Source organism: Salvelinus fontinalis, chromosome 2 (assembly GCF_029448725.1).
Source record: "Salvelinus fontinalis isolate EN_2023a chromosome 2, ASM2944872v1, whole genome shotgun sequence".
Lineage (NCBI taxonomy): Eukaryota > Metazoa > Chordata > Actinopteri > Salmoniformes > Salmonidae > Salvelinus > Salvelinus fontinalis.
The window spans coordinates 65567149-65595060 of NC_074666.1; the positions used below are offsets into that span (position 1 = coordinate 65567149).

At 43.3% G+C, this 27912-nt stretch overlaps 1 protein-coding gene across 2 annotated transcripts in view; it reads right to left on the reverse strand.

Moving 5' to 3' along the window:
- LOC129823377 (serine/threonine-protein kinase TAO2-like) overlaps nucleotides 1-21002 on the reverse strand; it is a 32708-nt gene extending 11706 nt beyond the window's left edge. For both annotated transcript variants that reach the window (XM_055882305.1, XM_055882299.1), the window contains exons 1-16: nucleotides 20166-21002; nucleotides 13335-13475; nucleotides 13063-13134; nucleotides 12736-12837; nucleotides 12601-12646; nucleotides 12332-12428; nucleotides 10837-10950; nucleotides 10595-10686; nucleotides 10160-10253; nucleotides 9886-9967; nucleotides 9564-9731; nucleotides 8593-8799; nucleotides 8200-8328; nucleotides 7692-7928; nucleotides 5608-5736; nucleotides 4244-4447 (exon numbers count right to left, since the gene is read on the reverse strand). In XM_055882305.1, the coding sequence (XP_055738280.1) occupies nucleotides 4244-4447; nucleotides 5608-5736; nucleotides 7692-7928; nucleotides 8200-8328; nucleotides 8593-8799; nucleotides 9564-9731; nucleotides 9886-9967; nucleotides 10160-10253; nucleotides 10595-10686; nucleotides 10837-10950; nucleotides 12332-12428; nucleotides 12601-12646; nucleotides 12736-12837; nucleotides 13063-13134; nucleotides 13335-13466 (1905 nt within the window). In that variant the 5' untranslated portion in view covers nucleotides 13467-13475; nucleotides 20166-21002. The remainder of the gene's footprint in view (nucleotides 1-4243; nucleotides 4448-5607; nucleotides 5737-7691; nucleotides 7929-8199; nucleotides 8329-8592; nucleotides 8800-9563; nucleotides 9732-9885; nucleotides 9968-10159; nucleotides 10254-10594; nucleotides 10687-10836; nucleotides 10951-12331; nucleotides 12429-12600; nucleotides 12647-12735; nucleotides 12838-13062; nucleotides 13135-13334; nucleotides 13476-20165) is intronic.
- Between the last annotated feature and the right edge of the window lie 6910 nt (nucleotides 21003-27912).

The window sequence follows — 27912 nt, forward strand, 5'->3', positions numbered from 1 at the left end:
AGAAGAATGGGAGAAACTCCCCAATACAGGTGTGCCAAGCTTGTAGCGTCATACCCGAGAAGACTCGAGCCTGAAATCACTGCCAAAAGTGATTTCAAGTACTGAGTAAAGGGTCTGAAAACTTATGTTTCTAGCAAACATTTCTTGCTTTGTCACTACAGGGTAGTGTGTGTAGATTGAGGGGGAAAAAACTATTGTGGAGAAAGGTGTCGGGATTGGGCACGGGGTCCAGAGACGAGGTTAAGCCTCGCCCAATTCCTATCCACCCCTACACCTTACAGTTAATTTCCTTGAATTGCTGGCACCTGTGTGGGACTGTGGATTTACATGCTAATTAGCCTTGGGTGGTATATGGGCTATTTGGAAATAGCTACAGGATGGTTAATCAATACATTTTTATAGCTATACTAAACAAAAATATGAACGCAACGTGTTGGTCCCTTATTTCATGAGCTGAAATAAAAGATCCCAGAAATGTTCCATAAACACAAAACACTTCTCTCTCTTACATCCCTGTTAGTGAGTATTACTCCTTTGCCATGATGGCATATTAAAAACAGCATGATCATTACACAGATGCACCGTGTACTGGGGACAATAAAAGGCCACTCTAAAAGTTGTCACAATGCGACAGATGTCTCAAGTTGAGGGAGCATGCAATTAGCAGGAATGTCCACCAGAGAATGTAATGTTCATTTCTCTACCATAACGTTTTAGAAGATTTAGCAGTACATCCAACTGCAGACCATGTGTAACCATGCCAGCCCAGGACCTCCACATCCGGAATCTTCACCTGCGGGATCAGCCACCCGATGAAACTGAGGGGTATTTCTGTCTGTAATAAAGCCCTTTCTGGGAAAAACACATTACGATTGGCATATGCCTGCCATAGTCAGGCCTAATAAATCTATTGACTGATTTCCTTACATGAACTATAACTCAGTTTAGTTGTTGCCTTTATATTTTTCTTAAGTAATCACTTGCAGATGGCGTTTCTCATTTCACCTGTCACATTATGAAGCATACCGTAGTTCCCCAGAACAGTTCAGCCAGTGATGTGTGATCAGGAAGACTCAACTATAGTTTTCCATCACAGAAAATACATTAGTGCAACACATTCAGCAGAAAATAGATTAAGTCAGTGGTAGCCATACAAGTAAATGAGCTAACAATGAAAACGAGAGGTATTTTTTGCAAAAACGATGCATGGCCATCCTATTTTTAACGTTTATCATTCACATTCGCTTGTAAATGTTCAAACCCACCAAAAATGACATTCGGTAGCTCATACCGTACATGTAAACTAAGCAAAAAAAGAAACGTCCTATCAATGTCAACTGCGTTTATTTTCAGCAAACGAAATATGTGTTTGAACATAAGATTCAACAACAGACATAAACTGAACAGGTTCTACAGACATGTGACTAACAGAAATGGAATAATATGTCCCTGAACAAAGGGGGGGGTCAGTATCTGGTGTGGCCACCAGCTGCATTAAGTACTGCAGTGCATCTCCTACTCATGGACTGCACCAGATTTGCCAGTTCTTGCTGTGAGATGTTAACCCACACTGCCTCTGAAGCACCTGCAAGTTCCCGGACATTTCTGGGGGGGAATGGCTCTAGCCCTCACCCTCTGGTCCCAGAGGTGCTCAATGGGATTGAGATCCGGGCTCTTTGCTGGCCTTGGCAGAACACTTACATTCCTGTCTTGCAGGAAATCCTGCACAGAACGAGCAGTATGGCTGGTGGCATTGTCAGAATGAGCCTGCAGGAAGGGTACCACATGAGGGAGGAGGATGTCTTCCGTGTAACGCACAGCGTTGAGAATGCCTTCAATGACAACAAGCTCAGTCCGACTGGGGCGGTGCCCCAGACCATGACGGACCCTCCACCTCCAAATCGATCCCGCTCCAGAGTACAGGTCTCGGTGTAACGCTCATTCCTTCGACGATAAACACGAATCCGACCATTACCTCTGGTGAGAAAAGCGCAACTCGTCAGTGAAGAGCACTTTTTGCCAGTCCTGTCTGGTCCAGCGACGGTGGGTTTGTGCGCATAAGCGACGCTGTTGCCGGTGATGTCTGGTAAGGACCTGCCTTACAACAGGCCTACAAGCCCTCAGTCCAGCCTCTCTCAGCCTATCGCAGACAGTCTGAGCAATGATGGAGGGATTTGTGCATACCTGTCCCGCAGGTGTGATGTTTAGATGTACCGATCCTGTGCAGGTGTTGTTACACGTGGTCTGCCACTGCGAAGACGATCAAACAGTTTTAGAAACTTCAGAGTGTTTTCTATCCAAATCTACTAATAATATGCATATCTTATATTCTGGGGATGAGTAGAAGGAAGTTGAAATTGGGCATGCTATAAATAGCATGCCCAATTTCAACTTCCTTCTACTCATCCCCAGAATATAAGATATGCATATTATTAGTAGATTTGGATAGAAAACACTCTGAAGTTTCTAAAACTGTTTGAATCATGTCTGAGTATAACAGAACTTATGTAGCAGGCAAAACCCCGAGGACTAACCATTCAGATATTTTTTTTGGAGGTCACTGTCTGTTCAATGAGATTTCATTGGGATACTAGATTTCTAAGGGACTTGTTTGCAGTTCCTACCGCTTCCACTGGATGTCACCAGTCTTTGGAAATTGGTTGAGGTTATTCCTTTGTGCAATGAAGAAGTACGGCCATCTTAAATCAGTGTAACGTTATGTGTACTGTTTGAGAGTTGCGCAAGACTAGAAAAGTAGCGATAGTTTGTTGTCCTCCTGTATTGAAAACAGATAGACCCGTCTTCAATTTGATCGATTATTAACGTTTAAAAATACCTAAAGTTGTATTACAAAAGTAGTTTGAAATGTTTTGGCAGAGTTTACACGTAACTTTTGAGATATTTTGTAGTGACGTTGCGCAAATTGGAAGCTGTTTTTTTCTGGATCAAACGCGCCAAATAAATGGACATTTTGGATATATATGGACGGAATTAATTGAACAAAAGGACCATTTGTGATGTTTATTGGACATATTGGAGTGCCAACAAAAGAAGCTCGTCAAAGGTAAGGCATGATTTATATTTTTGCTGCGTTTTGTGTTGTGCCTGTAGGGTTGAAATATGCTACACTCTTTGTTTACTGTTGTGCTATCATCAGATAATAGCATCTTATGCTTTCGCCGAAAAGCCTTTTTGAAATCTGACATGTTGGCTGGATTCACAACGAGTGTAGCTTTAATTTGGTATCTTACATGTGTGATTTAATGAAAGTTTGAATTTTATATCATTTTATTTGAATTTGGCGCTCTGCATTTTCCCTGGCTTTTGGCCAAGTGGGACGCAAGCGTCCCCCCTATCCCAGAGAGGTTAACGACCATTCCACAGGTGCATGTTCATTAATTGTTTATGGTTCATTGAACAAGCATGGGAAACGGTATTTAAACCCTTTACAATGAAGATCTGTGAAGTTTAGATTTTTATGAATTATCTTTCAAAGACAGGGTCCTGAAAAGGGGAGTTTATTTACGACCTGGATTGCCTGTCTTTGCAATTCATTTTTTTTCATTTGCGCTTATTAGTACATTTAGCAAGCAGATTCCATGGGAATTTGTTATTACTCATACTAATTTTGTTAGCATTCTAGTAATACACACCCAATGGGCTTTGTGTTTTTTGGCGCATCCTTGTGTACTAAGCCGGTAATACCGTAAATCCCGGGATGAGAGATGGATGGTATAACGATATGAAAATATGGATAACGCCCAAACCTATTGCTAATCAATTCAAATTTTGTGCGAATCACACGACTATGACGTGTGGCTCTAAATCGAGGCAACAGTTGTATTAGATGTGACTTTGAAAAATAGCAAAATTGCCAATCAAAATAATTGTTTTATCACAGCCATATTTTTGGGAATTGATTCTGATTTGAAGCATATAAAGTTTACATGTAAAAACTATTTCTATCTTAAATAACTTCTGCTTGAAGTCGATAATGGTGTGTGTGGGGGGTTCTAAGGGTTATGCTAGATGGTGATGGACAGGTCTGCCAATTAAAACCGGTGGCTGTTTTCACCGCTCCGGTCATAAGCTTCCATTCAACTCGATTTAAGTTCAGTTCTGAGGCGCTGTGAAACCAGATGGTTTGACAGAGAGCCGGCTGGTGGACGAGACCTCTCTGAGCAGATCAATCTCCCCCAGTAATATACCTATACTATTAGGTACTACAATAGGTCTGCTATACCTCTCTGAGCAGGTCTTGTTCCAGGTTGTGTCGGGCCAGCAGCATCTTCCTCTTGTACTGGCGACACTGCAGCTCGTAGTACTGCCTCTGTCTCCTCAGCAGCCCCGCCTCCTCCTCCGCCTGCAGCTGCTGCAGACACTCCTTCTGACGCACCAGCCATTCCTGCTTCTCCCGCTTAGGGGTCGACTGGTTCTCATTCAGTTCCTAGTAGAAACACAGGGGGAAGGGTTAGAGGGTGACACCAGCCATTCCTGCTTCTCCCGCTTAGGGGTCGACTGGTTCTCATTCAGTTCCCAGTATAAAACAACAGGGGGAAGGTTTAGAGAGTGACACCAGCCACTCATTACAACACAGGGGGAAGGGTTGAAGGTAGGGACGTGACAAATTGCTCATAAAATTCCACGTAATTTCACAACGCAGAGTAATGGTCCTATTACGTATGTATAAACACTAGGGCAATTAACTTAAATGTACCGCAGTCATATACCATTGAAAGCGCCTCGGCTAGGGCATGTTTTTGTGTCTAAGGGTACACTCAGGCCTTTTAACTGCCGACAAAACCTTCTCCAGAGAAGGTTTCGAAGTGCCACTGAACGGGCATTTTACTTGTCTGTAAAGGAATGCCGCTTCTGAAGAGGAACTAACTGTCAATAAAATTATCTCGAGCTGCCTGCATCTCCCATAGCAAGCTAACAAGGGATGGAGAGGGGGGGGGGGGGCACAGTATAGGCAGGTCGGCCACCAGACAGACAGAGTCAGAACCGTGCACTAGGTCAATCTATCGGCAATCAAAAGCTGCATCTCGCAATTTCTAGCAGTAAAACAAACTTCAGTAAAGCAGGGCCAATCATCAATGAATAGGCTAGGGGAACAGACAGAAGACTGAACACACACCTGCATCGTTAGTGAAGAGAAAGAGCAGACGAGCCAGCTGCACTGTGATAAATTTAAAAATCCGTAGGATTACAAATAATTTGGAAACTGCTAATAAACCGCAAGAACAGATACATTGTTTGATGAAAACATAATAATTTTAAACCTTGCTTACATTTGTATACGATGACTTGGTTCTCTATTATGTATGGTAATACTTGGGAATAGATTTCTAAAAATGTTTAGCTGATTTGTGGAGCTGATTTCCTGGTGTTTTTACAGTCTTATGTGCAACAAGAAAACGTTTATTATTTGTTATATATTTTGCTTAGAAAAATTGGGGGGCCAAATAACATTTGGCCTTCGGGCCGCCAGTTGAGGAACCCTGGGTTAGGGGGTGACACAAGCCAATCAAAACAACACAGGGGGAAGGGAACAAGGTTGTCGTGTGGTTGGAACAAGGTTGTCGTGTGGTTGGAACAAGGTTGTACCTCTTTGAGCTGGTCCTTGCGCTGGCGGTACTGGCGTTTCTGAGACTCCAGTAGACTGGTCAGCTCTTTCTTCTGCTGGCTCAGGATATGCTGCTGGAACTTCTTCTCCTCAGCTAGGGCTGCCTTGGTCTGGAGAGAGAGGTATTTGATTAGGATCCCCATTAGCTGTTGCAAAAGCAGCAGCTACTCTTCCTGGGGTCCACACAAAACATGAAATAATACAGAACATTAATAGACAAAAACAGAACTACAACAATGCATGTTTTTTTTTTGAAGACACGCGTAGCTTACATTGCAATACATACACAAACTATCTAGGTCAAATAGGGGAGAGGCGTTGTGCCGTGAGATGTCTTTTAAAACCAGGTTTGCTGTTCATTTGAGCAATATGAGATGGAAAGTAGTTCCATGCAATAATAGCTCTCTATATAATACTGTGCGCTTTCTTGAATTTGGGGACTGCGAAAAGACCCCTGGTGGGGCCAGAGCTGTGTGTGTAAGTTGACGATGCAAACAATTTGGGATTTTCAACACATTTCTAATAAAAAGAAGAAGTGATGCAGTAAGTCTCTCCTCAACTCTTAGCCAAGAGACTGGCATGCATAAAATTTATATCAGCCCTCTGATTACAGTGAAGAGCAAGATGTTCCACTCTGTTCTGGGCCAGCACTAGCTCTTTCTTTCCTTGCAGCACTTGACCACACGATTGGATAATAATCAAGATTAGACTAAACTAGAGCCTGAAATGTGGTCATCAAAAAAGCAGAACATCTCTTTATTACGGACAGACCACTCCCCATCTTTACAACCATTGAATCTATATGTTTTGACCATGACAGTTTACAATCTAAGGCAACACCAAGTAATTCAACAGCCACACCATTCATTAACAGATTCAGCTGAGGTCTAGAACTTAGGGAATGATTTGTACAAAATACAATGCTCTTAGTTTTAGAGATGTTCAGGACCAGTTTATTACTGGCCACCCATTCCAAAACAGACTGCAACTGTTAAGGGTTTCAGTGACTTCATTAGCTGTGGTTGCTGATGCATATATGGTAGAATCATCAGCATACATGGACACACATGCTTTGTTTAATGCCAGTGGCAGGAAATTGGTAAAAATAGAAAAGAGGGCCTAGAGAGCTGCCCTGCGGTACACCACAATTCAGGTGTTTGACATTAGAGAAGCTCCAATTAAAGACCCTTTGAGTTCTATTAAATAGATTGCCATATCATGGATTCAGAGCGGAGGTTAAAAAGCCATAACACATGTTTTTTAAACATATTATGGTCAATCATTTCAAAGGCTGCACTGAAATCTAACAGTACAGCTCCCACAATCTTATTATCACTTTCTTTCATCCAATTATCAGTCATTTGTGTCAGTGTAGTACATGTTGAGTGCCCTTCTCTATAAGCAAAATAATTGGCAACATCAAAAGGTTTTGAGATGAAAAAGCCATCTAATTCGATAAAAGATGGAGTTGAATTTGTCTTTCTGCCCATAATTTCATTTAAAGTACTCCAAGTTTTTTTTTTCATCATTCTTTCCATAATTGATCTTGGCTTCATAATACAGTTTCTTCTTCTTTGTTGAGTTTAGTCATCGTTTCTTAATTTGCAGTAAGTCAGATGTACAGCCAGACTTATTAGCCACTCCTTTTGCTCCATCTCCTTCACCATTACAGTTGTTCAATTCCTCATTAATCCATGGAGCCTTAACAGTTCTAGCAGGCAGTTTCGTAACAGGTCCATGTTTATCAATAATTGGAAGAAGCAATTTCCTAAATTCATAAAGTGCAGCATCTGGATGCTCCTTATTAATCACATTAGACCAACAAAAATGTTTATCATCATGCAAAATATTTTGTATGATCTCTTATACACTATTTTAGGCCCAGCTTTTGGAACTTTGGCCTTCCTGGATATAGCCACAATATTGGGATGAAGGGAGAAAAACAATAAATTCTGTTCATCTTTCCACAGTACCACTTCCCTACTTCTTGCCCGGTTTGACCCCCCTCTCCTCAAACTCTGGTTCTCCACCCCTCCTTCTTTCCTCCAGTCCCGCCATCCCTCACCTCCTTCTCCAGTATGGCCTGGTGTTTCTTGCCCAGTTTGTCCCCCTCTCCTCCGAAGGTGTTCCTCTGGTTCTCCAGCTCTTTGTCTAGTCTCAGCTGGTGCTCATCCATCTCAGCCTTCAGCTTGTTCTCCAGGCCCATCAACTGTTTCTGGTGCTGCCTCCTCATCCTCTTATAGCCGGACATCTGCTCCCTCAGCGCTGAGCCCTGCTCGTGCTCCTGGATCTGACGAGTAACCTGGAGAGAGAGAGGGAAGAGAGAGTGGGGAGGAGAGAGAGAGAGAGGGAATGTGTCTCAATAGTATCTGACATCTGAGTTTTCGATTGAGCCTGCCTGGAGACGAGTGGGTGGGGTTTTCAGTTGTGGGACAGTTCCATTGGATCGCAGGCAAACTCAATCAAGCGCAGGCAAAGTAATTGTAAGAAAACAATAAAAGCATTCATAGTAGTATGAGAGAGGGGTTGTGCTAATGGTTGGGTCAGAGAGAGGGGTTTGGGGATGTGCTTACCAGGGAGGCCGTGCGGATGGTGGCGAAGTGGTCCCGGTTGCGGTAGTAGGCCCTGCGGCGGGCGGTTGACGAGGGCTGCTGCTGGTCTATCTCTGGCTGGTATGGGTCGTCATAGATATTATCCTGACCCTGGGGGAGGGGGACAAGGAGAGAGAATTCAGGAGGAGAGGGAAGTTTAATTAATGTCCACAAAAAAAACAAATTGCACACACCTGATATACTTACCACACACACACCACCATCTTCTTTCTCTCTAGCACACACGCACGACACACACACCTCTCAGACTTACAGTAGGGCGATGTATGATGGAGACTGTTCTCTCCCTCAGTCATCATAACCACCCCCCCTTTCCTCATCGCATTTACACACACACTACTCTCTCAGACTTACAGTAGGGCGGTGTATAATGGAGGAGTTGGAGGTGACCGTGTGCTCTCCCTCGGTCATCATGGCCATCTCGTTGCTGTCGTCGGAGCCGTCCGCCAGGCTGTTGACCGAGGAGCTCTGGGAGCTGGCGGAGATGGACATACTGGGCACAGACTGGGAACTCTCCATGCTGCCCACAGTGCCCGTGCGCAGCAGGTACTGCTCCACCTCCTGGGTGAGAGGGAGGGGGAAGGAGAGAGGGGGAAAAAAATAGATTTTATACACAGACAGGCAGGCAGAGACAGAAAGTTAACCTGAGATACAATGCCTTCAGAAAGTATTCACACCCCTAGACTTTTCCCAAATGTTGTGTTCAGCCTGCATTTAAAATGGATTACATTGAGATGTGTGTAGGCCAGTGACACAAATAAGTAATGTCAAAGTCGAATTGTTTAGACATTTAAAAAAATGAAAAGCTGAAATATCTTGAGTCAATAAGTATTCAACCCCTTTGTCATAGCAAAGCCTAAATACATTCAGGAGAACAAATGTGCTTAACAAGTCATAAGTTGCATGGACTCACACTGTGTGCAATAATAATGTCTAACATTATTTTTTGAATAACTACCTCATCTCTGTACACACATACAATTACTGAGGTCCCCCAGTCGAGCTGTGAATTTCAAACACAGATTCAACCACCAATACCAAGGAGGTTTTCCAATACTTTGCAAAGAAGGGAACCTATTGGTAGATGGGTAAAAAAAAAAAAAAAAGCAGACATTGAATATCTCTTTGAATATATTTAATCAATTTTGAATTAAGGTTGTAACAACAAAATGTGGAATAAGTCAAGTGGTATGAATACTTTCTGAAGGCGCTGTAAGTGAATGACACAGATCTGCCCTAACAAGTGTGCCCCGTACCACCACCTCCCCAACCTACAACCAGAGGAGGTCCATTATGGGCCTTATTAACATGGGCGGAGCTCCTACCTCCTCCTCCTCGCCTCCCTCTGGGGTGGGTCCGTTGTGCGCTTCGTGGAAGAGGATCTTCTTCATCTTCCTGTACTGAAGGTTGTCCAGCTCCCGCACTGCGTCCTTGGTCCTCGCTATCAGGTCCATCACCGCCGTCAGGGGACGCTCACGACACAGAAACCGGTGCTACAGACGGGGGAAGAAGGGGGGGGGGGGGGGGGTGAAAAGAGTTAGAGAAATTGAGGAAGAGAGGAGGAACGAGGAAGAGGTGTGTGTGTGTGTGTGGTGTGTGTGTGTGTGGTGCGTGCGTGTGATGCGCGTGTGTGTGTTGCACTCTTACATTGAGCAACACATCAGAGATAGGCCTGTCCTGTGGAATCTTCTGTAGACAGGAGTCCACAAAGTTACGGAAATAATCAGACCTGCGGCGCAAGAGAGAAGAGAGAGAGCTGGTGAGTGAGCGTTGAGAGACAACGAGACAGTGATGTACAGGCGAGATCATGAAAAAAGGAGTTCAAGAGTTAAGCAATTGAGAGGGGGGGTTAGGTGAATGACAGACGGATAAGTGAGTGGAGAGTGTTGCATGAGGGAGAAAGAGAGAGAGTGATGCTCACCAGTGATTGGACGCTAGGACGGGGCTCTCGTTCTGCGCGATGTGGTATAAGGCACTCATAGCATTCATATTGAACAGAGGCGGCTTCCTCTCCGCTAAAGGGAGACAAGGAAGAGAGAGAGAGAGAAGGGTACAAAAAGAAGAGGAGAGAGAGATCAATCGAGAGAAGGTGACCAAGTGATAGAGAGAAGGGAGAGAGAGGACGTGTTCGCTCGCAGCCAAAGCAGCTTAGCGCTGAGTCTCTTAAATCCCAGTAACAATGCCGGAACAAACAGACAGACTATTACCAACTCCCAGGGGTTAGGGGTTTGGTCAGACCACTCAGACAGTGAGGGCCTGCGGGGTTAAGACGCCGACATATTTCCTGTATTATGCTACATTGTTAGTTTTAACTTCTGAAATCTCTCTCTTTCTTGATGTGGTGTGCGATGCCTACCCAGCTCTATACAGGTGATGCCCAGAGACCAGACGTCCACCTTGCCGTCGTACTGACCCTCGTCCATCGCTAGGATCACTTCCGGAGCCATCCTGGAAAAAGAGTGAACCATCCCTTTATAAATCAGCCACTGGTGTGTAGGGCAGTGGGTGGGGGAGGATTTGTGGATTCACGGGAGAGGACCAGCAGTACTTTGGCCTTCAAGGAATTGAATAGTCCAGTTCGCATTTCTAGCTCCTCACCAGTAGGGGGTTCCTACAAAGGAGTTGGCGGGGGCAACAATGGAGGCAGAGCCAAAGTCTCCCAGCTTCACCTGGCCAGGCTCTGTCAGGAGGATGTTCCCTGCCTTCACATCCCTGAGAGGAGAGGAGCAATGTTAACACAACATGACCAAAACAATGTTGACACAATGTGACAAAAACAATGTTGACACAACGGTAACACAATGTTAACGTTGACAGCGCAGAGATAACGACGTTGAACGTATTAATTTAACCCAGGGGTGGGCAAACGTTTTGGCTCGAGGGCCACAGCAGAATTTCAAAATTCAACGGAGGGCCGCACAGATTTTTGGGGGGTGCTGATTTGTAGGCCAAAATCAATTTGCGGGCCAGACAAAGGGCAGTTAAAAAAAAAATATATATATCCATGGTAATTTCTGCATACTTTCCATACAATTGTAGACGTTCAAGAGTGGCCTGGAGTGTTTTCTTAACCCATGATCATTTCCACCCCCCAAAAAATATTCATATATAACCCTGATTTGACCCTTAAGGCTAGAAACCTCTTTGCGATCGTGACATACCCTATATAGCATATATGGTATAGAAGAGAATAGGACCCGGTTTCCCAAAAGTGTCTTAAGGCTAAGTTTATCGTTAGAACCTTCGTAGGAGAATCGTTCAAATCGCCAAGCCATCATTATTAACGTCGTACTTGAAAAAACGGTTGGAATCTAACGCCTACCCCGGACCACTAATTGTCATTACATGCTTTTTTTGCCCTCCCGAATCCCTTTTTATACAGCTGATCTCCGCTAAAACAGAATCACATGGCTTAACCGTCTGACCGCGAAAACTTCAGAACAAAGTTTCTGTATAGTCTCAATATATTGCATGATGTGTAGCCTAACATGTGAGCAATGTGCCAAATCTGTGATTAATTGCATTTTTATTGAGTAAGCTGCCTCAATATTTGCAGCCGTAGGTGGTAATATCTCTCGCTCTTTCTCCGATTGCGTCAGTATTGCGGAAAAATTAGAATGTTAAGGAAATATTTAAAAATGGAGAAAGCTGATCCGAGAGCAGTGATCCTATCAGTGACGACACGCGCTCCGACGAAGCACGTGTAGTGGCGTTTTTTGGGAAAACACGTGTTCCATCTTCGGCCGTTGTAGGAAAGAGCCATAGTTAAAAACACTAGTAGGCCTAAGGTCAATCGCTATCGGGGAAAATGGACCCTGGCTATTAAAGCCACAATGAAACCATTGAAACGGCACTGAGTAAAATCCCTGAGACGTTACGGAGATATTGTAGAACCAATGATGACAGACTAGACTGAAAGACGCAGCAATGAAAACAGAACTGGAATTGAACGGCCAGAATCGCTCTAAGACACTGCAGTGACAGCACACGGACAACACAGTAGCATGGACCGAGAGACTGTAGTAGTAGTTTGTAGTAGTAGTCCCTTTGGATAAAAGAGTCCGCTAAATGGCATATATTTTTATTATATTACCTGTGGATCATGTTGTGGGAGTGAAGATAGGCCAAGCCCAGCAGTGCACCATGGGTAATAGCAGCTATTTCCACCTCCTGTAGTGGCTTCTTGTGAACTACAGAGAGAGAGAGAGAGAGAGAGAGAGAGAGAGAGAGAAAGAGAGAGAAAAAGAAAGAGCAAGATAGGGACAGAGAGTCCAGTTATACACAGAGCTTCAAAAACATGCTAAATGCCCTTAAAAACATGACTCAAAACAATCCCTGCAGTTGTTTCCGTGGTGCACTAACCTTCGAGAAGATCGGAGGCGGAGCCTAAACAATACTCCATCACCAGCTGAGGGAGGGAGGGGGGGGGGGGGGGGACAGATTATTAGTAGACACTCAAATAGTGTAACTGGGGGCACACACACTGCTAATACTGACCCATGCTGTGTGTTCTCTGAGGTAGCATCCTCTGTACTCGATGGTGTTGGGATGACGGAGCTTCTGGAGGAACTTCACCTCCTTGATGATATCCTGCCATTTCTGAGGAGAACAAGCGAGAGCAGGGGTTAATACCAAACACCAGGCCACAGGGAATCATGGAAAATAGACTAAAAGTCGATGGTTTAGAGACAAGACTAAGCCATTCTTGAATAGCCTATGTAAGGGTTCTGACTCTGGTCCTGAGTGTGGAGGCATTTGTTCCAGCCAAGCACTAACACATCCGTTTCTATTCATCAACTTAAGTGTGCGCGCGCGTTCCCTCACCTCGTTGGACTGCTTGCCAGTGTAGGACATCTTCTTGATGGCCACCACCTCGTTGTTGCGCACATCTCGGGCCTGTCGGACACAGCATCGAGAAAGACAGTGACGCACACACACTCCATTCAAACCTTCAAATACTGGAAACAATAACAAGAGGTTCTGGCTCATACAAACTCTCAAAACACCTCGTCACACACGTTGACAAGGAGAGCAAACACACACACACACTTTCTTAATCAAAACTCTCCCATCCCCCTAATAAAAGGTTCCCTTACAAAGTAGACGGCCCCGAAGCTGCCATGGCCGATCTCTCGGAGGTCAGCGAAAAGCTTCTCGGGGTCATCTCTGTAGAAGAGCTCAGCCACATCCGGGTCCTTTAGATTGCCCGCCCGCACACTCGAGGGCATAGCCAGGGCCTGGTGGACAGAGGGAGATAATTCGATGGGAATGAGAGACGGGACAAGGGAGATAGAGGTAGAGGAACCAGAGAGAGAAAGGGTGTGGAGAAGAGTGGATAGAGAAGAAGAGAAAGGTGGAAATGGTGGGAAAAGAAAGTGAGCGGGACAGAACAGAGATTAGAAGGGTAGGGGAATAGAGGAAGAGGTAGAGAAAGAGTAGGGGAATAGAGGAAGAGGTAGAGAGAGTGTAGGAGAAAAGAGGAAGAGTGCAGGGGAATAGAGAAGCGGTAGAGAGTAGGGCTGGGTGATATGGCCAAAATATCACATGGTATTTTTCCCGGTATTTTATGTTTTTGATTAAGAAAAGTTCTACATTTGCTTTATGAGTAGTGCGTGACCCTAGGGTGGCAACACAAACTCAGCAAAAAAAGAAACGTCCTCTCACTGTCAACTGCGTTTATTTTCAGCAAACTTAACAGGTGTAAATATTTGTATGAACATAACAAGATTCAACAACCGACAAACTGAACAGGTTCCACGAACATGTGACTAACAGAAATTAAATAATGTGTCCCTGAACAAAGGGGGGGGGGGGGTCAAGATCAAAAGTAACAGTCAGTATCCGGTGTGGCCACCAGCTGCATTAAGTACTGCAGTGCATCTCCTACTCATGGACTGCACCAGATTTGCCAGTTCTTGCTGTGAGATGTTACCCCACTCTTCCACCAAGGCACCTGCAAGTTCCCGAACATTTCATGGGGGGAATGGCCCTAGCCTTCACCCTCCGATCCAACAGGTCCCAGACGTGCTCAATGGGACAGATTTAGGCTCTTTGCTGGCCTTTGCAGAACACTGACATTCCTGTCTTGCAGGAAATCACACACAGAAAGAGCAGTATGGCTGGTGGCATTGTCATGCTAGAGGGTCATGTCAGGATGAGCCTGCAGGAAGGGTACCACATGAGGGAGGAGGATGTCTTCCCTGTAACGCACAGCGTTGAGATTGCCTGCAATGACAACAAGCTCAGTCCGATGACGCTGTGACACACTGCTCCAGACCACGATGGACCATCCACCTCCAAAATCGATCCCGCTCCAGAGTACAGGCCTCGGTGTAATGCTCATTCCTTCGACGATAAACGTGAATCTGACCATCACCCCTGGTGAGACTTTTGCCAGTCCTGTCTGGTCCAGCGACGGTGGGTTTGTGCCCATAGGCGATGCTGTTGCCGGTAATGTCTGGTGAGGACCTGCCTTACAACAGGCCTACAAGCCCTCAGTCCAGCCTCTCTCAGCCTATCGCGGACAGTCTGAGCAATGATGGAAGGATTTGTGCATTCCTGGTGTAACTCGGGCAGATGTTGTTGCCATCCTGTACCTGTCCCGCAGGTGTGATGTTCGGATGTACCGATCCTGTGCAGGTGTTGTTACATGTGGTCTGCCACCGCAAGGACGATAAGCTGTCCGTCCTGTCTCCCTGTAGCGCTGTCTTAGGTGTCTCACAGTTCGGACATTGCATTTATTGCCCTGGCCACATCTGCAGCACCTTGCAGCATGCCTAAGGCACATTCACACAGATGAGCAGGGACCCGGGGCATCTTTCTTTTGGTGTTTTTCAGAGTCAGCAGAAAAGACACTTAAGAGGCCTAAGTTTCCATAACTGTGACATTAATTGCCTACCGTCTGTAAGCTGTTCGTGTCTTAACGACGATTCCAGAGGTGCATGTTCATTAATTTTTTATGGTTCATTGAACAAGCATGAGAAACAGCGTTTAAACACTTTACAAGGAAAATCTGTGAAGTTTAGATTTTTTCGAATTATCTTTGAAAGACAGGATACTGAAAATGGGACGTTTCTTTTTTTTGCTGAGTTTATATTCAAAATAATTTCAATGGGTCTTTCTCCATTCTGATTGTTTCATACTGTTCAATTCAACTTCACCCTAAAATAGTTGCCTGCATTTCCATCAATTTCTGCATTTCCTGCAATCATTTGAGATCATTTCAACACTGCCACGATATGGGCAAAAATGCTAGGCCTTATTTTTAACCAAATGTTGCAATTGCGATTTAGATCAAAACACTTGGGTGAACTTTTGGAATCATGGAAATAGAACGTTTATTATAATTCTAAAGTTAGAATATAAATAATAGTGGGCACTTTGAATACTGTGTTGTTTGACATGACAACGAATGAAAAGCCACGGACGAGTTATTGTGACAGGGTAGGAAACAAAGTGATGTTCTGTGTTTCCTAGGGGACCCTATTGGCTACATTAAATCTTTATTCATATAGCCAACATATTCATGCTTCGCCTATTTCTCTTTGATTTAGAAGATACTGTTGCACAAACGTGCTGATGTAAGCCTCTACCAGTACTGGTATCAGGCTGTATTAGTCAACTACGTTTGCTCTGACTCAGTACTTTTATTAGCTAGCCAACTAACTAGCGATTAGCATTAGTGGCTAACACGATTTAGCTTAACTTGCTAAGAAAATACAAACTAGCTGTTCGCAGACGTAAGAAACACACACTAATATTGCAATTATAGAACGCATGTGGATTTATATGAAGATCAAAGTGGAAACATTGTTGTCATCAACATTGTTGCGTGTGCTGCATTGACCATGCAGACTGAACACACGTGTCTCGTGGTCAAGCAACAACAAATGTGCTCCTTGAGTGACCGGGTGGGACTAGGTCTGTGTGGAAAGCGGCATGGAGAGAGAGCGAAGAGGGATGACTCAAGTAGCTGAGTAAACTATAACAATGGACGTTACACACGGCCTATCACATTTAACAAACCAAACATTCAAATACTGTTATAGAAGGTAAAGCAAAAACCCAAACCGGTCCGTGCATAACTACCGGTATATAGTAAAATACGGTATACCGCCCAGCCCTAGTAGAGTGTAGGGGAATAGAGGTAGAGAGAGAGAGAAAGGTAGAGAACAAGTGCGGAGATACGAGAGAAACAGAAAGAGAGGGAGGCTAGTTCTCACAAAGTGCACTTAATAACAAACCCATATTAAAAATGTATTATACGTCTCAACCTCGACAGAGAGCGCTAGCGTACATATCACGATGATGGACACACAAACTTTCACTACAGCTATATAAAACACAGTCCCTCTGTCTAAGTGTAAATCAAAGTGCTGTGAGAGCTGAGACATGGTTTACTTATAACTTAAAAAGGTGCTACACAGGATATTATTTTTGTACTGTAATTTCAGAAAATGCCCATAATATATCTGCAGTGACTGTGGAATGATAGTCTTTCACAGTATTTCTCACATCCCAGTGTTGTGATTGGCTGAGATATTTGCCTATTGATTTCTCCCGCTGGAGCAGCATCTGTTGTCAAACTAGGAAAGCTGTTCTGACTTTGTGGCTGTGTTATCTAGTGGAAATCGCTCTGTCATTTCCTTGATGCTAAAATTACACACTGTTCGCTCAATTTCTGTTTATGTGAGAACACAAACAATGAATAGTGTAGGGAATCATTGTACCATCTAAAATCGATGAGAAATATTTCCAATACCAGAAAATATTGTTTTTGTTTTTTACAGCTGTTTGAAGCTGGTGGACCAACACCGAAAGTAAAAGGCTCAAGCCTAGATAAAACAGCCACAAATTCAGAACAGCTTTCCCATTTTGACTCTCGGCGTGAGAAATCATTAGGCCTATATCACAGTCAATCACAACACTGACAGGTAAGTAATACTGTGATACACTGTCATTCCACGATTACTGCGTGGACATAGGCTAGTGCTTTTGCTGTTCGTTAGGCCTACTCATCTCGTTGGCTGATGAAAAGTAAATGTGGAATTAGATAAGAACGCTCAATTCTTCTACATTGTTGAATAATAAGACATTAAAACTATGAAATAACACATATGGAATATTGTAGTAACTAAAGAAGTGTTACACAAACCAAAACATAGTTTATATTTCAGATTATTCAAAGTAGCCACCCTTTGCCTTGATGACAGCTTTGCACACGCTTGGCATTCTCTCAACCAGCTTCCTGAGGTAGTCACCTGGAATGCATTTCAATTAACAGGTGTGCCTTGTTAAGTTAATTTGTGGAATTTCTTTCCTTCTTAATGTGTTTGCGCCAATCAGTTGTGTTGTGACAAGGTCGGGGTGGTATACAGAAGATAGCCCTATTTGGTAAAAGACCAAGTCCATATTATGGAAAGAATAGCTCAAATAAGCAAAGAGAAACGTACTTTAAGACATGAAGGTCAGTCAATCAGGAAAATATCAAGAACTTTAAAAGTTTCAAGTGCAGTCGCAAAAACCAACAAGCGCTATGATGAAACTGCCTCTCATGAGGACCGCCACAGGAAAGGAAGACCCAGAGTACCTCTGCTGCAGAGGTTAAGTTCATTAGTTACCTGCACCTCAGATTGCAGCCCAAATAAATGCTTCACAGAGTTCAAGTAACAGACACATCTCAACATCAACTGTTCAGAAGAGATTGTATGAATCAGGCCTTCATCATCAAATTGCTGCAAAGAAACCATTACTAAAGGACACCAATGAGAAGAAGAGACTTGCTTGGGCCAAGAGACACAAGCAATGGACATTAGACTGGTGGAAATGTGTCCGTTGGTCTGATGAGTCCAAATGTGAGATTTTTGGTTCCAATCGCTGTGTCTTTGTGAGACGAGGAGTAGGCGAACGGATGACCTCCGCATGTGTGGTTCCCACCGTGAAGCATGGAGGTGGTGTGATGGTGCTTTGCTGGTGACACTGTCAGTGATTTATTTAGAATTCCTATCTGGTTTGCGCTTAGTGGGACTTTAATTCGATTTTTTAACAGGATAATGATCCGAAACACAGCTCCAGGCTGTGTAAGGGCTATTTGACCAAGAAGGAGAGTGATGGAGTGCTGCATCAGATGACCTGGCCTCCACAATCACCCGACCTCAACCCAATTGAGATGGTTTGGGATGAGTTGGACCGCAGAGGGAAGGAATAGGCTACATCATATGGTGTGGAATTTCATTACATGCAGCCTAACCACCTGACGAATGTAGATTTTGGTGGTGAACTATCCCGATAAAAACAGCTTAGTCCCTATTCAAACACTCTTCAATTTCTCCAGTCATGTCATGCAAGATCAGTGATTAGCCTATTTCAAGGAATAAAGAAAGGAAGGATGCCTAAGTCTAGGTCGGTTTTGAGTGTGACCGCTGGAGAGGAACTAGCAGAGCTAACGTAACCAGCTCCAGTGATTCAGTCTGGAGTGAATGCATCAAGACATCGCCTTAGGGCCCCCACTGGGCTTTGGATGCACTCTTTAAATCAACCCTTTAAAATAATGTGTTCGCAAGACAATTGTTTGTGTTAGCATGCAAGAGTGTGTGTAGGGGGGGGGGGGGGAGGACATAACATTATATGGACTTCATGGTCTTTATAGAAATCCAGTGAACCAAACCCATGACTTTAGGGTCAAATATTCAATATGCTCTGTTACAAAGTAACAGTCTATCGGTGCTCAATTCGAGACTCATGTTAGCACAGAAGACGTTCATCTTGATCTAGTTAACTGCGATATCATCAGTGGCTACACAGCATATCACCGATAGGTGTTGTCAAGCAATAAACATCAGGGAGTTATTGCAGCTGATGTGAATTGATGGCCTATATTGTTGGTTTGAAATTGATCCAATTCTCCAACGTTACACTAATTTCCATTCCCTATTTTTACTCGTTTTGTTCCAGTATGCATCCACCCTTTTTACAGTGTGATGTGAATCATAGTAAAGTAGGTAGCTAGTAGCTGAACTGTGGGTAAATTAACGTGGGGGCCTGTGCATTCAACTAAGGGAATTGCTCATTCATTTTCATTTATTTAACCTTTCCAAAGAACAAATTCTTATTTACAATGACAGCATTCGAACAGTGGGTTAACAGCCTTGTTAAGGGGCAGAATGAAACATGTTTACCTTGTCAGCTTGGGGATTCGATCTAACAACCTTTCTGGCCCAATGCTCTAACCACTAGGCTACCTGCAGCCCCAACATGATCTGACTGATCTAGCCATGTAGCAAGACTAACTAATTCTGGAAGAAAGGACTTGGATCATGGAATGCTTGGCTACAATAAAACCAGTGTGTGTCATTCATTCTATTTCTATGTCGTCATGCCATGTAATGAGTCTTGTGTGACAGACGGGTTTCGAACCCTGTTCTCGCCCTAGGTTGAAGATGGGATATATTTTCAACTAGGACCTAGGCTAAAGTTAGGTCTTGCCTCGCCATGCATGGGTCTCACTCACTTTTAACTTTGTTAACTACACGTTTACAAGTATGGCTATGCTCAAATAGTGGTTGTCATTGAGATAGCTAGCTAGTTATCCACATTGGACTATGTCATAGTTATAGATGGATAATTTTTTGGGCTCAGGCATGTCAATGTCAGCTGAGTTTAGCATGTTGGCTAATTAACTATCAATGGATGTCTGCAAACACCATACCGTCGTTAGTTTAGTAAGCTAGTTAGCTATGCCTTGCCAGCAATGTCAGTTAGCTGGTTAGCTAACTAGCTGGCCAGTCAATTAATTTCAGTCAATTGATATGAAAACTATTCTAATGCTAAATACGCGCTAAGGCCAGAATCGGAAACTGACTAACTAGCGCCAAGATGGACGGCTAGTTAGCTAGCCATCATTGTTGATAATAAATTGCAACACTTACCACGGCTTGTTATGATCCCGCTCTACCTACAGAAGAAAAAAAATCTCCAATATCCGTAGCTAGTAACCTTAGCGGTGTTCTCTTCAATGCGGGGGGTGGTCTCAAATCGACGTACGATGCATTGTCATCGATTTCCTTCTCACATACATCCGACGACGAATTTGATTTGTTCTCAATTTCCTAGGCTAGCTATCGGTAGGGCTGAGCAGAAGCTAGCTAGCTTAGCTAGCTGTCTGACTAGCTACTTAATCCGTCCCGAACTGGTGAGCCACTAGCCAGTTAGCTTAGCTGGCTAGCTACTAGCTAACGTTAGCTGTATATGGGGTGCGGCTGGTCTTCTTCCACCTCGCCTGCTCCCCTTCCTTTCATATCGTATTGTATCACTACATCCGTCTTTCCGTCAAGTTCCAAAAATGTCTAATATGCTTCTCCCCGTCAGTGTTTTTCTGTCTCACACCTTTTTTTTGTTCAGAAAAAAACCCCAAGATGGCTGTGAGTGGGGCGGGAGCCATGCGGAAACCGGAAGTAACGCACATGGTTGTCAAATATTTTTATGACTAAATCTCATTGTTCTATCTGTGTGGGTGTCTTCTTCTTCTTCTTGTTGTCCGCTTCCGGTACACTAGACGCTGTAATGCGTATTGCTGCCTTTCTCAGGCTGGAGAGTGAAATATACACTTATCTAAATAGCCTCACACCCGTAGGTGCAGGCAGGTGGACTAAAGAAACCACAACTTGCTATTTCACTCTGCCTGTCATTTGTGCCCAAAATAGTTACAAGTAAAAATGTGATTACACCTTACATCCAACTCAGTCAGCTCGCCGAAAAAGGAGGAGTGGCGCACGGTCTAGTGGCGTCACTACAGACACCCTGGTTCAGGCTGACTGAGGCTGTATCACAACTGACCGTGATTGGCAGTCCCGTGGGAAGCACACAATTGGCCCAGCGTCATTGTAAATAAGAATTTGCTCTTATTTACGTCTGGTCACGCCTGAATGACGTGCCCAGAGTAAACTGCCTGTTGCTCAGGCCATAAAGCCAGTAGGAATGAATTGGATTCTACAGTATTTCAAGGACAAAATTACATGTATTTAAGTATTTCTTTGTTGTAGTGGGGATAGTAACAGAAGTACTAAATTATACTTTAAGGAAAATGTTTATGTATTTTCTAATATTTAGTTTTAGCTCATGATTTAAAAGCATGCACTTAGGTGTCTAATAGAATAAAAACAAACATATATTTCATAAATATAGCTATAGTTTCCTAAATATTTTTTACACTGATGGGGGAGTTCCAAGACAGAGTCGTGATGACTTCAAAACAGCTCCCCCAGTCAGTCAGTCATCTAGTGTATACATTTGACTTTATCCACATTTTGTTACGTTACAGTCTTATTCTAAAATTGATTAAAAAAACATTTAAAAACTCAGCAATCTACACATAATACCCCAAAGCGAAAACAGGTTTTTAGAATTTTTTGCTAATTTTTTATTTTTTTTAACTCCTTTACAGAATTCAGACCCTTTGCTATGAGACTTGAAACTGAGCTCCGGTGCATCCTGTTTCCATTGATCATCCTTGACTATTTAAACATTTTTGTTAGGTTACAACCTTAATCTAACATTTAATAAATCGTTTTTTCCCCTCATCAATCTACACACAATACCCCATAATGACAAACCAGAAACAGGTTTAGAAATTTGGGCTTATTTATAAAAAATAAAAAAAATATTTACATAAGTACTCAGACCCTTTACTCAGTACTTTGTTGAAGCACCTTTGGCAGCGATTACAGTCTCGGACGTCTTGGGTATGACGCTTAAAGCTTGGCACACCTGTATTTGGAGAGTTTCTCCCATTCTTCTCTGCAAATCCCCTCAAACTCTGTCAGGTTGGATGGGTAGAATTGCTGGACAGCAATTTCAGGTCTCTCCAGAGATGTTCGATCGGGTTCAAGTCCAGGCTCTGGCTGGGCCACTCAAGGACACTCAGAGACTTGTCCCGAAGCCACTCCTGCTTTGTCTTGGCTGTGTGTTTAGGGTCGTTGTCCTGTTGGAAGGCAAACCTTCGCCCCAGTCTGAGGTCTTGAGCAGGTTTTCATCAAGGATGAAGCTGAAATAAATCCCCACAGCATGATGCTGCCACCACCATGCTTCACCGTAGGGATGGTGCCAGATTTTCTCCAGATGTGACGCTTGGCATTCAGGACAAAGAGTTCAATCTTGGTTTTGTCAGACCAGAGAATCTTGTTTCTCATCGTCTGAGAGACTATAGGTGCCTTTTGGCAAACTCCAAGTGAGCTGTCATGTGCCTTTTACTGAGGACTGGCTTCCGTCTGGCCACTCTACCATAAAGGCCTGATTGGTGAAGTACTGCAGAGATAGTTGTCCTTCTGGAAGGTTCTCCCATCTCCACAGAGGAACACTAGAGCTTTCTCAGAGTAACCATCGGGTTCTTGGTCACCTCCCTGACTAAGGCCCTTCTCCCACAATTGCTCAGTTTAGCTGGGAAGAGGAAGAGTTGGTGGTTCCAAACTTCTTCCATCTAAGAATGATAGAGGCCACTGTGTCCTTGGGGACCTTCAACGCTGCATACTTTTTTGGTACCCTTCCCCAGATCTGTGCCTCGACTCAATCCTGTCTCAGAGCTCTACAGGCAATTCCTTCGACACAATGGCTTGGTTTTGGCACTGACATGCACTTCCAACTGTGGAACCTTATATAGACATGTGTGTGCCTTTCCAAATCATGTCCAATCAATTGAATTCACCGCAGGTGGACTCCAATCAAATTGTAGAAACATCTCAAGAATGATCAATGGAAACAGGATGCAGCTTACCTAATTTTTGAGTCTCATAGCAAAGGGTCTGAATACTTATGTAAATAAGGTATTTCTGTTTTTTTATTGGTATAAATGAGCAAAAATGAATAAAAACCTGTTTTTGCTTTGACATTATGGGGTATTGTGTGTAGATTGTAGAGGATTTTAAAAAAAATAATTAGAATAAGACTAACGTAACAAAATGTGGAAAAAGTCAATGGGTCTGAATACCTTCCAAAGGCACTGTACATGTAGGTAGGGGAAAAGTGACTATGTTTAGATAATAAACAGCAAGTAGCAGCAATAGAAAAATAGGGGGGGGTGTCATTGCAAACAGTCGTGGTAGCCATTTGATTAATTGTTCAGCAGTCTTATGCCTTGGGGATAGAAGCTGTTAAGGAGTATTTTGGACCTAGACTTGGTACTCCGGTCCCAGTAGCAGAGAGAACAGTCTATGACTTGGGTGGCTGGAGTCTTTGACGATTTTTTGGGCCTTCTTCTGACACCGCCTAGTATAGAGGTCTTGGATGGCAGGAAGCTTGGTCCCAGTGATGTACTGCTGGGCCATACGCACTACCCTCTGTAGTGCCTTGCGGTCAGATGCCGAGCAGTTGCCATACTTTTCACGTTTCAGGGAAGACCCAGATGCAGACAGTGTCGAAGTAACAAAAGTTTATGACTAGAACTGGGGGCAGGCAAAACGAGAGGTCAGGGGCAGGCAGATGTGAGTAATCCAGATCAGAGTCCAAAAGGTACAGAACTGCAGGCAGTTTCAGGGTCAGGGCAGGCAGAGGTCAATAATCCAGTGTGGTGTGACAAGGTACAGAATGGCAGGCAGGCTCAGGGTCAGGGCAGGAAGAATGGTCAAAACTGTGAAAACAGGAACTAGAAACAGACAGGAGCAAGCGGAAAAACGTTGGTAGGCTTGCCAAACAAAACGAACTGGCAACAGACAAACAGAGAACGCAGGTATAAATACACTGCACAAAGACAGGTGAAACAGATCAGGGTGTGACAATACCAGCCGATGATAAACTGGTTAGGATGCCCTCGATGGTGCATTTGTAGAACTTTGAGGATTTGGGGACCCATGCTAAATCCTTTCAGTCTCCTGAGGGGGAATTGGCATTGTCGTGCCCTCTTCACAACCATCTTGGTGTGTTTGGACCATGATAGTTTGTTGATGTGGACACCAAGGAACTTGAAGCTCTTGACCCACTCCACTACAGCCCCATCAATGTGAATGGGGGCGTGTTTGGCCCTCCTTTTCCTGTAGTTCACGATCAGCTCCTTTGTCTTGCTCACATTGAGGAAGAGGTTGTTGTCCTGGCACCACACTGTCAGGTCTCTGACCTCCTCCCTATAGGCTGGCTCATCGTTGTTGGTGATCAGTCCTTCCACTATTGTGCCGTCAGCAAACTTAATGATGGTGTTAGAGTCGTTCTTGGCCACGCAGTCGTGAGTGAAAAGGGAGTACAGGAGGGGACTAAGCACACCTCCCTGAGGGGCCCCCGTGTTGAGGATCAGCGTGGCAGATGGGTTGTTGCCTGCTCTTACCACCTGGGGGGGTTTGTCAGGAAGTCCAGGATTCAGTTGCAGAGCGAGTTGTTTAGTCCCAGAGTACTTAGCTTAGTGATGAGCTTTGTGGGCACTATGGAGTTGAACGCTGAGCTGTAGCCAGTATTCTCGCATAGTTGTTCCTTTTGTCCAGGTGGGAAAGGGCAGTGTGGAGTGCAATTGAGATTGTGTCATCTGTGGATCTGTTGGGGCGGTATGCAAATTGGAGTGGTTCTAGGGTTTCCTGGGATGATGGTGTTATATGAGCCATGACCAGTCTTTCAAAGCACTACATGGCTACAGATGAGAGTCCTACGGGGCGGTAGTCATTTAGGCAGGTTACCATGGCATTCTTCTGCACATGGGAGTATGGTGGTCTGCTGAAACATGTAGATATTACAGACTCAGCCAGGGAGAGGTTGAAAATGTCAGTGAAGACACTTGCCAGTTGGTCCACGCATGCTTTGAGTACACGTCCTGGTAATCCGTCTGGCACAGCATTAATTTAAACCAACATAACTGGAGACAGGCAATATCAAATCAAATCAAATTCTATTGGTTACATACACATTGTTAGCATATGTTAATGCAAGTGTAGCGAAATGCTTGTGCTTCTAGTTCCGACACTGCAGTAATATCTAACAAGTAATCTAACAAATTCACAAAGACTACCTTATACACACAAATGTAAAGGGATGAATAAGGATATGTACGTATAAATATATGGATGAGCGATGGCCGTGCGGCATAGGCAAGATGTGGTATATGGTATAGAATACAGTTTATACATATGAGATGAGTAATGTAGGATATGTAGACATTATTAAAGTGGCGTTATTTAAAGTGACTAGTGATACCTTTAATTAAATCAATTTATTAAATGTATTAAAGTGGTCAGAGAGACTAGACTGTATGTTGGCAGCAGCCACTATGTTAGTGATGGCTGTTTAACAGTCTGATGGCCTTGTTTTTCAGTCTCTCGGTCCCAGCTTTGATGCACCTGTACTGACTTCGCCTTCTGGATGATAGCGGGATGAACAGGCAGTGGCTCTGGTGGTTGTTGTCCTTGATGATATTTTTTGCCTTCCTGTGACATCGGGTGCTGTAGGTGTCCTGGAGGGCATGTAGTTTGCCCCCGGTGATGCGTAATGCAGACCACACTACCCTCTGGAGAGCCTCGCGATTGTGGGCAGTGCAGTTGCCCTACCAGGCGGTGATACAGCCCGACAGGATGCTCTCGATTGTGCATCTGTAAAAGTTTGTCAGGGTTTTAGGTGACAAGACAAATTTCTTAAGCCTCCTGAGGTTAAAGAGGCGTTGTTGCCTGTGATGTGTACGCCGAGGAACTTAAAACTTTCCACCTTCTGCTACTTTCCCCGCTACAAAAAAATACTTGGAATTTGGTTCTTTAAACATTTAAATGAAATACTGTAGAATTACATTTATTCCTACGGAGGACTGCTTTTCTGAAGAGTGCCAATATGGCAGACCAGTAGCTTCAAAACCTCTCAATGGCCAATACATAGCATCAGCAATCCAGAGTTTATGTACTGTACATCATTGGCATGTCAGGGTGGGAAATGTGAATTGGACCAAGTTGGAGGTAATAATGCATTTAGGTTATAGTTTGAGATGCATGAACACATTAAACAGAATGTAAGCTCGTGAGATCCGGATGGTCCGTACGAGGCTATGAATACACTACACCAAAAGCTTGATGTCTGTTTTAACATAAATTTCTTCTACGTAGTAATGACTTATTTTCACTACTTGTTCAATTTATTTTATGGTTTAATCTATGCAAATAAATTACATGAATTGAGAGTTCACCTCTGTTTTATTCTATTCTGTAATAGGGCATATTGTAACCATGTGTTCAAGCTAACCAAATCAAAGTTTATTTATGATACAGCATAGTATAAGCTACATAATAAAATGAAATGCCTACTTGCAACTTAAGCTCTCCTTGCAAAGATATTAAGCTATATGTAGGCCTATTTGTATTTACATTAGTACCTTCAGAAAGTATTCACACCTCTTTACTTTTTCCACATTTTGTTGTGTTACAGCCCGAATAAAATGTTTATTAAATCAAGAGTTTGTGTCACTGATCTACAAACAATAACCCATAATGTCAAAATGGAATTTTGTTTGTAGAAATTTGTAGAAATGAATCAATTTAAAGCTGAAATGCCTGAGTCAATAAGTATTCAATCCCTTTATTATGGTAAGCCTAATTAAGTTCAGGAGTACAAATGTGCTTAACAATTCTCATAATAAGATGCATGGACTTATTCTGTGTTCAATAATAGTGGTAAACATGATTTTTGAATGACTACTCCATCTCTGTACCCCACACATGCAATTCATTATCTGTAAGGTCCCTCAATCAAGTACTGAATTTCAAGCACAGATTCAACCACAAAGACCAGGGAGGTTTTTCATTGCCTCGCAAGGAGGGGCACTGATTGGTAGATGTGTAAAAATAAAGAAAGCAGACGCTGAATAACCCTTTGAGCATGGTGAAGTTATTAATTAGGCTTTGGATGGTGTATCAATATAGAGTCACTGCAAAGATACAAATGACCTTCCTAACCCAGTTGCTGGAGAGGAAGGAAATTAGGCCAATGGTAACTTCAGAATAGTTACAGAATTTAATGGCTGTGATATGAGAACTGAGGATGGATCAACTACATTGTAATTACTCTTCAATACTAACCTAATTGACAGAGTAAAAAGAAGGAAGCCTGTACAATTCTTTTTTTATTCCAAAACATGCATCTTGTTTGCAACAAGCCACTTAAGTAATACTGCAAAGATGTGGCAAAGAAATTAACTTTTTGTCTTGAATACAAAGCATTATGTTTGAGGCAAATCCAACACAACACTTCACTAAGTACAACTCTTCATATTTTCAAGCATGGTGGTGGCTACTTCATGTTATGGGTATGTTTGTCATCGGCAAGGACTAGGGAGTTATTTAGGATAAAAAGATACAGAAATACAACTATAAGCATTTGACAGAGCTTGAATCATTTAAAAAAGAATAATGGGCAAACTTTGCACAATCCAGGTGTGGAAAGCTCTTAGTGACTTACCTAGAAAGATTCACAGCTGTACTTGCTGCCAAAGGTGCTTCTACTAAACGTATTATCTCAGGGGTGTGAATACTTCTGTAAACGAGATATGTCTGCATTTAATTCTCAATAAATTTGCACAAAAAAACAACAACATGTTTTCAAGTTGATATTATGGGTTATTGTGTTTAGATGGGTGAGAAAAACATATATTTAATACATTTTGAATTCAGGCTGTACCACAACAAAGTGTGGAATAAGCCAAGGGCAATGTTCCCTCTAAACTGCGTG